The 15,695-nt window shown below is 37.3% G+C and overlaps 1 protein-coding gene across 2 annotated transcripts; it reads left to right on the forward strand.

Moving 5' to 3' along the window:
- The first annotated feature begins 10,152 nt into the window (after positions 1–10,152).
- On the forward strand, positions 10,153–12,854 carry LOC114142022 (uncharacterized). Of its 2 annotated transcripts, XM_028013026.1 has the most exons (4): positions 10,153–10,307; positions 10,401–10,459; positions 11,865–12,056; positions 12,138–12,854. In XM_028013026.1, exons 1-4 carry the CDS (start codon positions 10,267–10,269, stop codon positions 12,575–12,577), a joined length of 732 nt encoding a protein of 243 aa, XP_027868827.1. In that variant the 5' UTR covers positions 10,153–10,266; the 3' UTR covers positions 12,578–12,854. The 2 variants fall into 2 exon arrangements, with proteins under 2 accessions (XP_027868827.1, XP_027868826.1); XM_028013025.1 differs by having other exon boundaries at positions 11,865–12,854.
- Positions 12,855–15,695: the final 2,841 nt, after the last annotated feature.

Raw genomic sequence — 15,695 nt, forward strand, 5'->3', positions numbered from 1 at the left:
ACTATTAATCTGATTACCGTAATCAACCCTAGCGCAACCAACCCAGAGGAAGCCTAAACAATTTTTTTAACCATGTGTGTGACTTTCCTTGATGGGTTATTGTCCCATTAAAATCTACCCTGACAAGCGCTCAACGATTTGGCATTTGGGTCAAGGAATTATACATCTCTTTGTTTAGATCCCCTCATAGGCAACTTCCCCAAGCTGGTCATGATTCACACATTCCGGTTGACCTTGCACTTACTGCCTCACCTGCAGGGAAGCTTCTCATGCCGTCATCCAGCAGATATTGTGCCAGCGCCTGGATATAACATAGTTCTGCTCTGCTGAGTGCCAGAGGCGGCAACGAGTCAAATGTATAATTCATCTGTAATGTATATAGCCTGTCCAACCCCACAGCGTGCCACACTGTTACCATTGCCTCTTCTGTTTGACCCATCAATCTGCTCTTGACCAGTTGTTTAGGTATTTGAGATACGTTTTAAAAGGTGTATTTTTTTGTTGTGTTATTGCTGATTTTCAGAACATCAGTCCATTTAGTGCAAGTCTCACAGTCTGACATCTCCTGTCAGCACAGATAAGACACTGACCCTGTGAAGCTGTGCTCGATTTCCGCTGCACTTGCAGTCCTGTCTCTCTTAACCACAAGGATGGCGGCCAATTAAATAACCTAAATCTGTGTTATTCAGCACAATCAAATAAATGTTGACTGCAGAACGAAAACACACAGAGTGGGATGCCGAAACTGCCTGTGAAAAGTTTAAAGGGCTGGCTTCCAGTTTGCCCACAGATCTGTTTTATTTACTGCTGGGGAGAATATGACAATGCTGCAGTAAAAGTAAAATAACACTTGCTCTATTTGAAATGTAACTATTGTATGCAATATGGAGCAAGTTTAAGTATCTATTTGTTTTGGTGATAAATTTCAGGTGTTCATCAATTAAATAGTCAGTAAAGTGTTCAGTAGATTTGCAGCAGAAAAGAGATTCACATACTGGACTCAAAACTCAGTTTCTTGAGGGAAACATTTGTCTTACTTCTAGCAGAGAAAAACTTATTTACATGAAATTTAAGCCCAATATCTATGATTTCTTGTGTTTTTTTTCCTGACAAAGTTCTACTCTCAACCAATTTAGAATTTTTTTTAATGTAAAGTTTTGATAATTGTTCTATGACATCTAACAATAAAGTTAACCCATTTCACTTTGTTATAATATGTATGACATTATGTGTAACTCCAAAGTGACAACTCTGGCACGGCTTCCTTAAGACGGGTTCTTTATTAAATGCAGTGAAAACTACAGAAATAAAAGACAAAGCGTTAGACAGATACATTTACAAACAGACAGGTGACACGTGCTTTGACAAACGTTACCTCGTGGCCGCCTGCCACTTCGGAGGTCTTTAACGATTAATTTGTCGTTGTTCACTCTAAACCAAAATATTAAGTAATTAAAACAACATGAAAACACCATAACCAATAAATTCACAAAACATTACAAACATAACTACAAAATACCTTGACAACGACAGGACACGAGGCTGCTACACATAGCTCTGTTCCAGGCTTGTTTATGTTTATTTAAGTCTCCAAGCCTCACACATGTACACAAATCTCACGATAACTTTTGACAAAAAATAATTTGACACGAAATAAAATACAATCATTTAACACAAATCTTAAAACGTGAACCAAACAACTTAAAATACATTATTCTAACTTTTAGAAATAAACATAAATTTTTTCAAGAAATAAACTATTTTATCGACACTTACATTATGCTCTTTGACATTTATTCTATGTGTTAAGGTTTGGTTAGGGTAAAAGCCAGCAACACACAGATCTCAGATTGTACAAAATTTTATTAAAGAAATTCATTACTTTCAAGAGACATATGCATCCTGTACTTCTGATTAAATCCTTTGTTCTGTTTTTCTCTTGGACATTTCTTTTCTTTAGGATTTTAGGCATCCTGAGTTTAGTAAAGGTCAAGACATCAGCCATTGAGATAAGCAGAGTGTGAGGACAATAAACCTAAAGAAAAAGCTTTTGTAATGCTGTCTCTGAAGATTAAATGCATCAACCTTTACAGATTTTTTTTAAGCCACCAAATGCAAGTGCATAATATTTACTTTAATTTAAAACTACCAAAACTTTATTATTTACAGTATTTCTCCATGAACAGGAACCATAAAAGTGTTAAGATTTCTGCCAGATCTAGAAGTCAAGGGACAGGTGTGTGCAGACAGACAAAGGGGCTGCACACACACCATGAACAGAGGTAAGAAGCCAAGACCTGCCAAGCATACACAGACACCAGCAAACCCCCAAATGACACAACATATGGAGAACTGTGAAAATTCCCCATTCCCATCCGCCATCATCCAATCCTCTCTTCCTGCCACAGCAGCTATGTGAAAAACAGGCACAAAGCTGTGATGGAGAACAGAAAATCTGAATAGCTATTTTTATGGCAATTGCAACCATTTTGGACATTCTCAGAAGGCATGCAAAATAATATTCCATTTCATACGGAGAAGCCTTCAGCTGAAAACATCTAATTTCGTATAATAAGTGAATCGGTGAGGCTTGTTAGAAATAACAGTTTGCCTGCAGGATCAAAGATGGCATTGTAATACCTGAGTCTTGACTTCTGAATAAGACACAGGGTGTAAAAATATGAGTGCTGTATTTATGATGTATGATAGTGTTGACAGAATTGATACGATCGATATGCTGCCTTATTATGCAGTTGTCTTTTCATTAATAAGGAAAGACAAAGTTTGAATGCCAGGATCAACCATCACAGCATAAAAATTCCTTTTCTATATTGTGGTTTGTTTTGTTTTTTGCAGTATCTAAACTTTATACAAGTTTCTACTTAGTTTGTTGTCATTGTATTCTCAGTATTATTATGTATCATATTCTATTTGTTTGTAGTAAAGAATTCTTCTTGTCCTAAGAACCACTTTGCTGCCTGACTTCTACATTTCAATTTTTCTTTTTCTGTTGAATGTCCATTCATTTTACTCCTGCTACCCATCATTTCTCTCTCCGTCGTAGTATCATTTGGTGACACTTTAGTAAAAGTGTAAAAGTCTTCAGAAGTTAATAGTCACCAACTACAGCACCAGAAAGGCTTTGATTGCAGGGCACATCCAGATGTGCAGTGGCTCAGACAGGCATTACCAGGAGGCTTTACACCCGCGGGCCTACGGCCGAATAACAGCCTGTCACAGCCAGCTAATGCTTGCCCCCTGGTTTCCCATTTTGAGGCCTTCCAAGATACTATTTCCCTCCTGGCTCAATTTCATGAGTTCATTGCATTTTTCTCTGAACCAAACATCCGATTTAACCATAAATGTTACCTGTACATAAGCTGAGTTTTAAGGATCAGGGCAGATGGTAAGCTATGTCACCGACTGCTTCCTTTCTACGCTGATTTATTCAGTGTTAAAATGTGACACCAGTATGATCAATTACATTGTTCATCACTGATATATATTCTGTTCAAAAGGAATGGCCGTCACCATCTGCCATCTTTTTCAGGCACTCTAATAAATGTTTTGTCCTGGAGATGAAAAAATGCAGAAACGAGAAAGTATAAAACTCTGGCTAGTCAGACACATTTTTCTTGAAATTTTTACATTAATAAAACAAAGAGAAATTAGTTAAAGTGCTCTTTGTCATTAGAAACTTGCTCTTGCTGAATCAGTTGCTCAAAGTGTAATTTAAACTGACTCTGTAATTAGGAAAATTATGTTGGAGGTGGTTTTACTCAAAAGCTGTGTTCCCAGTGAAAGCTTATAAAATGTATTACACCAGAAATATTGGTTTTGGGTATTTTAGTTGAATTTGTGTTGAATAATAATCCATCCATCCATCCATCCATCCATCCATTTTCTGTTCACCCTTGTCCCTAATGGGGTCGGGAGGGTTGCTGGTGCCCATCTCCAGCTACGTTCCGGGCGAGAGGCGGGGTACACCCTGGACAGGTCGCCAGTCTGGCGCAGTGAATAATAATTAAAACTTTAATTAAAATACAACACAAAAGTAAAAATACTTGCTTCTAAAACAGGTAACATTAAGCAAGAATCAGGCAATAGTAATGCAAAATGATTTATTAGAATAAATTCATATGACAATATGAACATAGAAAATATGAGGCTACAGATGATAATAAATTAAGTCATTTTGGAGCTGAAAGTGAATCTGCACAAGCAGTCTCAACTGTGTTGGAAACTCTAACAAGTTTTCTTTCAGAATTGGCCTGCATTTAGCTCTGTCCATCTCACCACAACTCTGACCAGCTTTCAGTTGAAAAAAATGCGTCCCATAGCATGATGATCCCGCCACTGAATTCCACCACCACTCCACCAATGGGATGGTTTTCCACAGTTGTGTATTTCAGCAGATGTTGCCATCTGAACTGTTTCTATAGACATACATATTTTCGAGGCACATTAAGGTGGACAGAATTAGAGTTTACGGGCTTTTAAAGTTTAACCATTTTTGGGGTGTGTGAAATGATTTTATTGTACATCTCTTTATTCGTATAACAAGAACATACAAGTCTTTCTCCCAGTAAGAGGATTATATTTTCAGCACCATTGCATTTATAGACATGTAATTTACTTAAACATGTCATGCTGCCAGAAAGTACAGTCATCAAAATGCTTGAAGTAGCTTACATTTCTTAGATATCAGAACCACTTTAAGGAAGACAGCACAACTGATTCATCTTTCCTCTCCTTTCCCTTCTCCTTACTAGCTTGCCTGAGTTTCTTAGCATGTGTGATCCAAACATAACTAATTAATCCCTGACACTGAGCCCAGAGTAGGAAGATATTTTGAGATGGCACCACACTTTGTTTTTTTTTTTTTCTGACAACCAACTGCAGACTCAATAAAAGTCCCTTCACGCATGCAGAAACCAACCACAAGGGGCATTTTTTGGGTGATATCACAAACAATACTTGCTGACTATTTTCTTTTCCTAATTGGAATGGAATCTGAAGGAGCAATCTCAGCAGTGTCACTGTTAATTATACTGCTGGGCTTATTTTGTTTTGCAAAGTTTTCTAATTTTTGAAAAACAGGGGGGAGAAAGGGACAGATTGCAGGCAGCAGTCTATGTTGTTTAAAAGATGAGAGAGAAATGTTCCAGAAAGGCCTAAATTAATTGTCGTCTCAAATTACAGGCTCAGCAAGCCTGCAGCCTGCAGAAGTCTAAAATGGCTGTAAAATGAACAGGAGCTGCGCTGAAGGAATGGCCTGTTTGGTAAAAGAAACAAATCGTTTGCTTCCACTTGCACGCATTTATTCTCTGCCATTTTTGGGTACTTCATCGAGAGCATGTTTTAGCTATTTGCTTTAAAGAAAAGTTGATCTCTCTGAGTGTGTTCATATCCTCATTTCCCTTGCTCCCTGTGCTGATTGCTATTCATGTTTGAGAGGCAGCTTGAGCCCTAAAGCTCAAAGAGTTCAGTATGTTCTTTGCTAAGAGAGGGAACGAGTAGGCAGCATTAAAATGGTAGAACTGTGCAGGAAAATTAGTTTGAATTTTAAATACGGTCTCAGCCTACAACATGCAAGTTTATACATCTATGTGTATTATTTACATTATGGCTGTGCTGGTAACAGTTTGACCTCAGAAATTAGTTTAAAAATAATCTGCTTAATAAAAGCAAAGTTCTACTAAACATGCTGTAAATCTGCTACAGTAGCTACTTATGTTTCATTGCAATTTCTAAGAAAAAGTAAATAGTGGAATATAATTAACAGATGATGCAGTTTTTTATCCCTTAACTGCAGTTCAAACAAAGCTTTGTTGGTAGCTATTTATTTTCTTACTAAGCTCTGTAACTGTTTTTTTCTGTACTGTTCTGCTTTAACGACATTGCTAAAAATACTAGAGAAAGCACTAAAACATCTAAAGGGAAATGTAACTCATGACAAAATATTACTCTGAAGCAGAAGCAGAAATTGACCTATTTTGTTAGGTAAGTAACTTAATATTTACTTCAAGAGGTAACGTAGATGTTTGTAAAATGCATGTTTTGAATGAATGTAGTCGGAAGATAAAGCAACCTAAAAAAAAAACAATTTAAAAGTAGAGCTGCACACTATACTGAATCAAAATGATCATTGGAACATCAGTGTTTGTAATATGATGTAATGTATTTAATATAAGATAAGAAAAGGTTGCCTTGATCACAATTGGCATCTATATAGCAATTAAAAACAGTTATATCGCAATTATTTTTTTAGCAAAATTGAACAGTGCATAATAATAAATCACATTCCTTTACAGGAAAAATGTGTTACTACTATTGCTTCATAAATAATAATGAATATTAATCCATATATAAGACCGAGTTATTCTGTCTATTTACGTAAAATAAAAACTACACTTAGCTGTTCCATGCCTTTTTCACAGCATTCTGGTTCTTTTCTGCTTCTGTATTTGTTGTAAAGTTATTAGGAATCTGAAAAACTGCTTTGCTGTTTGGTAGTGGTGTCTAAGCCTGCAGGAGACCGCTCGTCTCATAAATAATTCACATCTCCAAGCCACAACTTTAGTTTTGTTTTGTTTTTGTTTTATAAACAAAAATGTGCTCTCTTTTGGTCATCGTGGAAAGCTAACCGATGACTTGCATAAAAACTTCACAAAAACATCGGATTTGCCAAAAAGGTCGAAAACATGAGAAATGGCTCAGTGCTGCAGAAGAGAGGGTGCACCACTCAGTAGGCTGTTGTAATCAGAGAACTATGCATTGACAATTACAAGAAGTTTAAACCAAAGAAATTATATAAAATTTTACTGCCTTTAAAACTGCCATCATACCTGGACTCAAAAGGTGAATATTAGAAAATAAACAGTACATAATTTTTATGCTTATGTACTGTTTTTGTTTGTTTTCTTTCAAGATGTTTTTACAGTCAAAAATAATAAACTCTATTTCTGTGTGACAGTTTCAGTGGTGGATTCTTTAATGTATACTAATGTGGAAAATAAATGCACAAAGCCATGTGGAAGATTACATGGCTGCATATGTTGTCCCTGTTATCTTTGTCCCGGTTCTACATGCAAACCTCTCACACACACACGCCTACACACCCCCACTGGTAAAGACACTCTGGCAAACACTGTTTACAGATATGCGGATTGGGTTTAAGAGCGGAACGCTGAGCATTTCAATCTAAACAGTAAACACTCCTAATTGGATTGTGTGCTTTGATGTGAATCCTCTGAGGACTGTATATTAATAGGCCTAATTGATTCTGATACATATTTGCACAAGTTTAGGAAATTAACCCAAAACAAATGTGAGTTTTTTTGGGGGGGGGGGTTTCATGGATCTCATTGCAAAGCATTAAATTGCACCTTTTAGTTGAAAGACGCTGGAATGGAAACAGTGTTGTGTCAGAGTTCACTTGGCAGTCCACTGAGCGCACTCTGTTGGTGTCAACCTCTGGTGGAGATAATTCATGGGTCTCCTGATCATCACAAATGAGGCCCAGAGGTGATGATGGGAGGCAGCTGATGGGACTGGGGTCAAGAGGTGGAGCACTGATAGTTTGTTGCTGACCCTGTTTACCGTCACCAGCCTCCAGAGGCAGTGTGTCAAGCAATTCAACCTCATCCACATGAGGTAAATGTCTGTTTTAGTGTTCCTGGAACAAACACAAAGCCGATGCAGTCACCTCGCTGATGGACGTGTCAGCACCTCTACTATGCGTGCAGTACTGTCTGAATGAGTGGATGTGTTTTACTCAATCCTGGGAACTCCACTGAGACCGACAAGTCAAACTGCAAAGTTCAAGAGAAGTCTAGTCTCTTAACAACAGGCAGACGGTCTTCTAGGTGAAAGGAAAGGTTACATCTGATGGCTGGTTGAAGGATTCTTACTGTTTCTGGCATTGTGCTCCTTTAGCTTTAGCAAATATCAAATACAAAGACATTGGTGTTCATGAATCAAATCAAATCTGTCTCTTGACATCAATAAATTTTATCTGAAATATAAACGACTTTATTTTAGTTATGTAGAGTTTTATAGCTTATTGTGAGCTGAAAGGGAAGATTAAAATGAGGGAAGAAAATTTAAGGTTTCTGTGATCTGCAAGTATTTACATCAAAATCCACTCAGGATAAGTATAAAGTGCCCTTTTTAGGTCTGACGCATGCTGTTGTCTTCAGTTCAGGGAACTGGCTGCATCCCCAAAGATGCGTGGGTTCATTATAACGGTCTCTTTGGCTAAGGGACACTTCTGGACAACAAAAGACAGCACTGGTTCTATTGTCCCCCAGAATTCACTTTAGCAGAAAATAGCAAAATTGAAAAGCTGACCTTTTTTTTTCCTATTTCTGTAGCAATTTATTCTACAACCTTTGTATATCGGGATTGTACGAGATGCTGGGTTTTCTTTACAACTTAAAACTACAGTCCATTTTTTCTGCCACAAAACAAATATAGAAGAAAATGGACAAATAAAAATAAAGACATATCTCATTCTGTAAACTTCTAATGTATGGAGCCCCCTAGAAGACATGGGAAATGTTTTGTTTTGTGTTACCTCGCAAATGCATTGTTTTCCCACCCAATACTTTCCCAAACATTCCCTTGCAACAGTTCTTGTGTTCCCTCATAATAATTGATACTAGTCAGTTTGTGTGGCATCTTGAATACCGAAGTCTTACTGTTACAATACAAGGTTTTCGTAAGGCTTTTGTTATCTCGTTTGTGAGATAACTCATATTATATATATATATATTTTAAGGATAGAAACACACCACAAACTTATGTGCAAAATTCCAGAAGCAAAACAAGTCAAAAATGCTTTTTCCATTCATACTCTAAAACATAAACATGACAGAAACCATTTGTAAGAAGGAAAGAAATAAAAAAAATAACTTACAGACTAATTGGACTATTTTTGAGTTACCAGTTTTCTCCGCCAAAGAGTTAAGAATGTATAAATATACTGTATGTCCACTGAGGCTCTTTAAAGTTGCACATATGTACATTTTTAAATTAACATTTGTTATCACTGCGTCTATTTACAAAATAGAATAGGGTGTATTTTTTAATTTATTGGGACTAAATGCAAAACTTTTGCAAGATAACACAAAAAAAAAAAAAATCCCCCGTGTCCTAGAGGGCTCCATACTAATGTATATGGCATATGTAAAAGAAATATGCATGGCTTGATATTGCACCTCTTCGTTGACTTGTTCTGTTGAAATTATTTACTTAAAAAGGATGCAATAATTTAGCAAAATCATAATGTGGCTGTTTCAGGTGAGTAGGAGAAGAAAGAGTATTTTTAATTGAAAAGTCAAAATTCAAAGATTGGTTCAGAGGGACTCTGTGTTAGGAAAATCACAAAACTTCCTTAGCCGCTCACATCTTTGAACATTGCCACCAATTTGGAATCCATTATATGCTAAAGGACACTTTAAATAAAACCCAGAACTATTAATTACCCAAGTATGGGATCATGCTAAAGGTGAATGTGCAATTATAGAATTGAATCAAGGCCCTGTTGGGCTTGTCATTCCTGACAGAAATAATTTGGCTGAATTATTAAAAGCTTAACAGTCCTCAGCATCTTCATTGTTAGTATTTAGGAGCTGCAGAGATCCAAGCTTTGCTTGTTTATCTCCCAAGTAAGACCATGAACTGCACTTATTTAAAAGATGCCTGTGAAAAACAAAGTTAAAATAGTACTGATGTATGTATGCTGTGTTGTTCTTTGAACCATGAAATGAAAGAGGTCAAACTTAATGAGATCATTTTATGTTATTACAGTTATGGTAATCATGCAGAAAGTGTCACTTTCATTTTTTGGGGGGTTAGAAAGTTTAATAAGTTACCTGCTTTTGCAGTGTAAAGATCTGATTAGATGTTTCATGGTCACAGAATCATGTATACGTTCAACATTAAAGATTTATTTTTCTAAATAAAATATGAAAACTGTTGTTGCACTGTGTGGAAGGTTACCAGAATGAACAAATATTAAACTTTAATGTTTGTTTCTGACCATATTACTGACACTTTATTCAAAATGACATTGTTTTTATCTAACTTCCTGTGATGAAGCAGTTTTCTCTTGTCTGACTGGTTGGCTTCAGGTTGCCATGATTAGCAGCTGTCTATAATTATCAAATCAAGCCCAGGTTTGGGTTTTAGTCTTGATCGGCTGCAATAACAACTCAAGAGTGAAGAGTGAGTCGGCAAAACTCTGCTGTCACAGAGATTACGATGACAGTCCAGAAATGTGTGCTCCTCTGGTGGCTTCTCAGGTATGATTTGCTTTAATTTGAAACAATCATAGCTTCTTACAGCTGTGTTTTTTACCTTCAACACTTTGTTTTATTTATTTTTGTCATTTCCAGCACTGCTGTACTTCACTCTGTATCAGCCGGAGGTGCATATTGTGCTAAAACAGCGAGAGGTATGTAATTTGCTTTAATTGCTGTCACTGATTACTAATAATTACCAATTAGTGGGCATATTTGACATTTTAAAATAATGACACAGCTAACAGAATAAGTAATGTTGCCACATGCTTGCTCGGGATGAGGGAATTCTATAAAATAAATGACAAAATGCAGTTGGCTTACCTTCCTTGGACAACTTTCTACTAATCAGCATAATTAATCTGGATATATTGTGTACATTAAAATTAGCTGTGATTTATTTTATTTGAATCACAACATACAGATCCACCTCAATAGATTAGAAAATAACAATTTAGTTTAGAGTAATTCAACTCAAGCTGATATTTTACACTAATTACCATTACACACGGCAACTTAAATTATTTGTTCATTTTGTTTGTCTTGAAGTAAATTGAAACCTAAAATGCACTTCTGAGAATTAATGTTGGAGAATATTCTTTAAAAAATCAAATTGATGCAGATATGTTGGCTTGCTGAAACGTGTGCCCTTGTACTGTAAAATAATGCACTTAATTGGTTAGGGCTCCTCTTGAATTAATGACTGCTTCAAGGCAGTGTGGCTTTTAGGTGATCAGCCTGTTCCTCTGCTGAGGTGTTAAAGTCCAGCTTGCTTTATTGGCAGTCTTCAACTCAAGACCTCATAGTTCGTCTATGGGGTCTCAGGTTAGGCAAGTTGGAAGGTGAGTCAAGCACAGTAGTACCCTAATATACTTTTGACCCAAACCTTTTTCTCTTACCTAGGTAAATCACTCCTGACAGTATCCCAGCTAAAGAATAGCAGAAGATAAGGAATGCAATAGTTGTGAACATTAAATAATCCAGCCACTGTCCAGGCCTTAGGAATCTCTCAAATTTTTGAATAGACTGTCATGACTCTCTCCATGCAGTAGTTATCCACATTATCTGTGACACTTTTTTTTTTTTTTTTTACCCCCTGTCAAAATGTGTCCTTTCACTCTTAACTTTATTACTACTGGAAATGGCAACCTGAAAATCCAGCTTGCTTAGCAAAGACCTTTTGTGGATTGTCCTCGCCATGCAGAATCAGTGACTGCATGCTTGATAATTGTCAAAGCAGCAATCTGTCCCCATGACTGTGGAGGTTATAAAAATTCAGTTTCTTTTTTTTTATATACAGTATGAAAGTTTTCTGAAAAACAACATTTTGGATTTTCATTAGCAATAAGCCATTATCATACATTACTCTTTGTATGATGAAACTGAGTTCTGCTTTTTATAGAATTATTTAAATTAATGTTGTTCCATTTCATTGAGTTGCAACTGTATGATAGTGGAGTGAATTAGTTTTGGTTTGACTGTGAACTAAATGGTCTGGTCCGTCTCGTCTTTTATGTCTTTAAGATGAACTTGGCCTGTCTTGACTTTGTGCTCTTCCAGCTCGTGCAGCTGCCTTGGGTTTGAAGTATCCTGGAGTCCATGGAGCCCCTGATTTCTCCTCACCAGCTGTTCATTTGTTGCCTCCTTTAACTTTTAGTTTTGATCACCTGCCTCCAACTGAATCTAATGTGAACTCTTATGAAGATGATCATAAGAAAGCCCCCTCTGATAACCCTCACGCCAGGGACTCTGGTAGGTTTCCGTTTAGCCATGGTCCATTCCCACAAGCCTCAAGGGGACAGATGGCTGACCAAATATTCGGCGTTCCTCAAGGTCTGTTGGACAGAAAGCCTGAGTCCAGTTTGGAGGAGGTCAACCATGTTGCCCTACCAACACTCGCCAAAGCCTCCAGCCGTCCTGACCCGATGAATCTGCACCCTCAAGGTCGCAGAAAGCCGTTTCTGGTCAGACGCAGCAAAAACAACCCTGCCGGTGACGAGTTTGCCCCAAATAGACGTGGCATGCCTTTGACTGGACATGCCCCGCTGCTAACCTGGGGTCATACCGCTTACCAAAGTGGAATTAACCCTAAAGTTCCCCTTTTGCATTCTGCTCGCTTCCTCCAGAGACAGCGTGGCTGGGCTCCAGTGCGTGGCTTTTGGAAAGTGGTCAAGCACCCTGACCATCTTGCTAAGAATCTACACGGGAGAGTTGGTGTGAGGCCTCCTATTCAAGGTAGAGCCATCTTACAAGGCTTGGGAAAAACAAAGTAAGGTGCTCTTGAAATGAGTGTGAAGGAAAGGGCCTGACGTATAGCACAGCTGTCTTGTCAGATAGTGTCACTGTGACATGAGTTAACAGGCATTTTAAGGGCTGTATGTGTGGGTGGTGGGTTAGCATAACTTCTTCTGCAAGTGTTTAGGCACTACTGCAACTTTATGTGCAGCCTTATATCTGTACAAGTTCATGTTCTGTTGCTTTCTCATCTGTAACTCCAAAACAAGTCATATCACACCTTCTCTTGAATATAAAATTGTTCCAAATTGTCAATGCTTCTTTTTTTTTTTTTTTTTTTTTTTTTCCCTCATTATAAATGAGTCAATGAAGTCTATGCTACCAGAGTGCCATCTATTGGTTCTAGTGGGTACAAATCATTTTGATTCACAATGTTTTAAACAGGTGTTGCTTACTAGAGGGTTGGCCTTTGACAAATCCCGTAGTCTAACAATCTGTGAGTACTAATGGTACATATCCTAATTTCTCTAAATGGTTTTTAAGTGGCATTTTCCTTCATCTGGCTTTATTTAAAACAAATCAGAAGATAAGAAATTGATCTTTGTACTGTTTTAGTGCAGACCAATAGTGCCTTTGCATATTTCCTACACAAGATTAATAGAAAAGGAGTCCATCCGTTAGCCTTTGTCTTTAATTGCCTACAGAGTTTGAGCATGTGAGGTGGCAGGTGGGTAAGGTTATCACTGATCGACCCCCATAAATCAATCAATCAGGCGCTAAGGGAGGGAGTCGGGACTATGAGCAGTCATTTGGAACGGACAGTGAGGAAATGAGCGGCAGAACAAAGTAAAGCAATCAACTGTGCATGAGCAGCAGGAAGGAAGGCAGGCAGTCGACAAGAGCAGCAATACATCACAAAGGACACCGGGTAGGCAGAGAGAACAAGAGGACCACTTGGCAGCAGAGGACACTGAGTTTGAAGCTATGATGTGATGTTGGATTTAATTTAAAGAGAAAAGCTTGCATGGGATATTTTGAACAAGGGTTCTAAAAGAATTGGAAAGGGGGGGAGCAGAATCTCTGTTTGGCGCAGATGTGCTTTGAGATGCGGCACCACCTTAACCTTAATCAATAATGCTTTGTAATGTGTTCAAAAGGTTTTTGTATTTTGCTTTTAATGATGGCTGGCACACTAAAATGCTTAAAGAGAGGGTAAAGAAAAGCAAGCTGCAGCAAGGACTATATTTAGTACAGCAAGCGGCTCTCATTTGTTGAAACGTGTAGTGCATGGTAAACTGAATCTGTACCAAAAGCAGTTTCCTGACATGCAGCTTGACTTATTTTTTAGATGTGATTTTTACATACAAATTCTGGAATCTTGGGATCATTTCATCTATTTTTTTCTTTTATCTAATTTAAGCATGTAGTTCATGGCAGAAGATTCTCTAAAAAAGAGCTTACATATACTCTGAATTATTAGGGAAATGACTCTGTCTCTGGGGTCCAGCAGGAGATGATACATCATTCTTTTAGACAAAACATTTTACGTGAATAAAAACCACAATTATTTGAATTTCACTTCTACATAAAGTTGAATAGAAGACAACGTGCACGTCTTCACATAGTGACCTCTTTCACGTTGTGTTCCTCAGAAGTTGGGTGTATTACTGAAAAACAGGTTTTATTCTCTCTGATAAAACTGAAGTGTGGTTAGCATTTTATTCAGAGTCAAAACTTTACAGAACCGCCTTTTGCAGCATTACAACTTTAAGCATTTTGCATTTTTCCACTTGCTTTGTGCAATTATAGACTGAGGTGTTTGCTAATCCTAAGAAAAAATGCTGAAGTTCAGTTGGATTAAATGCAGAAGGTCTGAACATCAGTGCTCAAATGAAATACAGGCCATTTTATTATATCTCTGGCTATATGTTTAGGGTGGCTGTCCTGGTGGAGCATGAATCTCAAACCCGGTCTGCCAGATTTGTAATGTTAAGAATTTCTCTGTGGGGACTAATAAAGTATTTCTAATCTAATTACCTGCTTCTTCAGATTAATGCTGCTCTTGCCCAACCTTCTGGTTTAAGTGGATGGCCATAACTTATTCTGTTGTGAGATGATGGATTGAACAGTTCGCTTCATGATTTTTAAAGTTTAGAATATTGGTTTATAAAGTAATCATCCATAAACTTCTTCAGGATTTTGTTCCTTATCAGTTTGCTGTATTTCTTGATCTTTGTGACAATATTTGTTCAGTAATGTTCTGTAACATTACCTCTTTAGGTTGTAAATAAGTGGCTGTATTTATTAGAATACATACAGGTGGATTTTATTTCCTAATTAAGTGATCTGCGAATATATTTGGGTGCACTGGATTTTATTTAGGGCCATTGGTGTGAAGGTGGTTGAATTCAAATTATCACCAAACCTTTTTTTTAATGTTTTATATGCACTAATTTCCTCAACTCTATTCCAATACAATCCACAATACATAAGGCATCTCAAGCTTTGTGGAGATTATGTGAGAAAATGTGAATACATTTCAGATGGTATTTATTCTTTTATAACTCCAAGTGTAGCAGAAAATACTTTAGATTTGCACATTCCCTTAGCTATTATCACCACCTGCGGATAAGCTGTTTCTCTCCTCAAAAAGCTTCTGTGTTGCTACCAAACCTTTTTTTTTCTCCAGATTTTAAGTTTTACAGATGCTGTAATTATCTATTTAGAGCCTATTGTACACTGTTTGCTACCAGGTTTTTTTTGTGTTTTTTTTTTTTTGTGCTGGAGGATTTGTCTGTAAGCCAGGCTAGCATATAGCTTGGGAAAAGACAGGGCTGTTTATCATGTCTGCTGTATAAAGCAGCATGTCTGCAAAATGTGAATGCACCAGAACTGCATTTCCTCAAACCATCCTAAATAACGGTTGCTATTGTGTTTTTTGAAAGTAGTAAATGAGATGAATTTCTACATAGTTCTGCACTAAAGCTGTGTTGGCAGCTGCACTTGGCACATTTAGCAATGAGCGGCTGAAAAATAATGAATATCGCTACAGACCACACAAACGCAAGCAGCACCAGCAGTAGCAGCCCCCTGGCTCCTTTCTGTTGTTTAATTTATTATTTGAATGAAGCAATCGCTTCTCGCCTGATAGCAAAT

The sequence above is a fragment of the Xiphophorus couchianus genome, chromosome 3 (assembly GCF_001444195.1).
Source record: "Xiphophorus couchianus chromosome 3, X_couchianus-1.0, whole genome shotgun sequence".
In the NCBI taxonomy this organism is placed as follows: domain Eukaryota; kingdom Metazoa; phylum Chordata; class Actinopteri; order Cyprinodontiformes; family Poeciliidae; genus Xiphophorus; species Xiphophorus couchianus.

Excerpts from the sequence above, each read along its gene's own strand:
- LOC114142022 (XM_028013025.1), top strand. The coding sequence starts at position 10,267 with ATGACAGTCCAGAAATGTGTGCTCCTCTGGTGGCTTCTCAG. Across the intron at positions 10,308-10,400 it reads CTCCTCTGGTGGCTTCTCAG|CACTGCTGTACTTCACTCTG; the intron begins GTATGATTTGCT and ends TGTCATTTCCAG. Across the intron at positions 10,460-11,864 it reads TTGTGCTAAAACAGCGAGAG|CTCGTGCAGCTGCCTTGGGT; the intron begins GTATGTAATTTG and ends GTGCTCTTCCAG.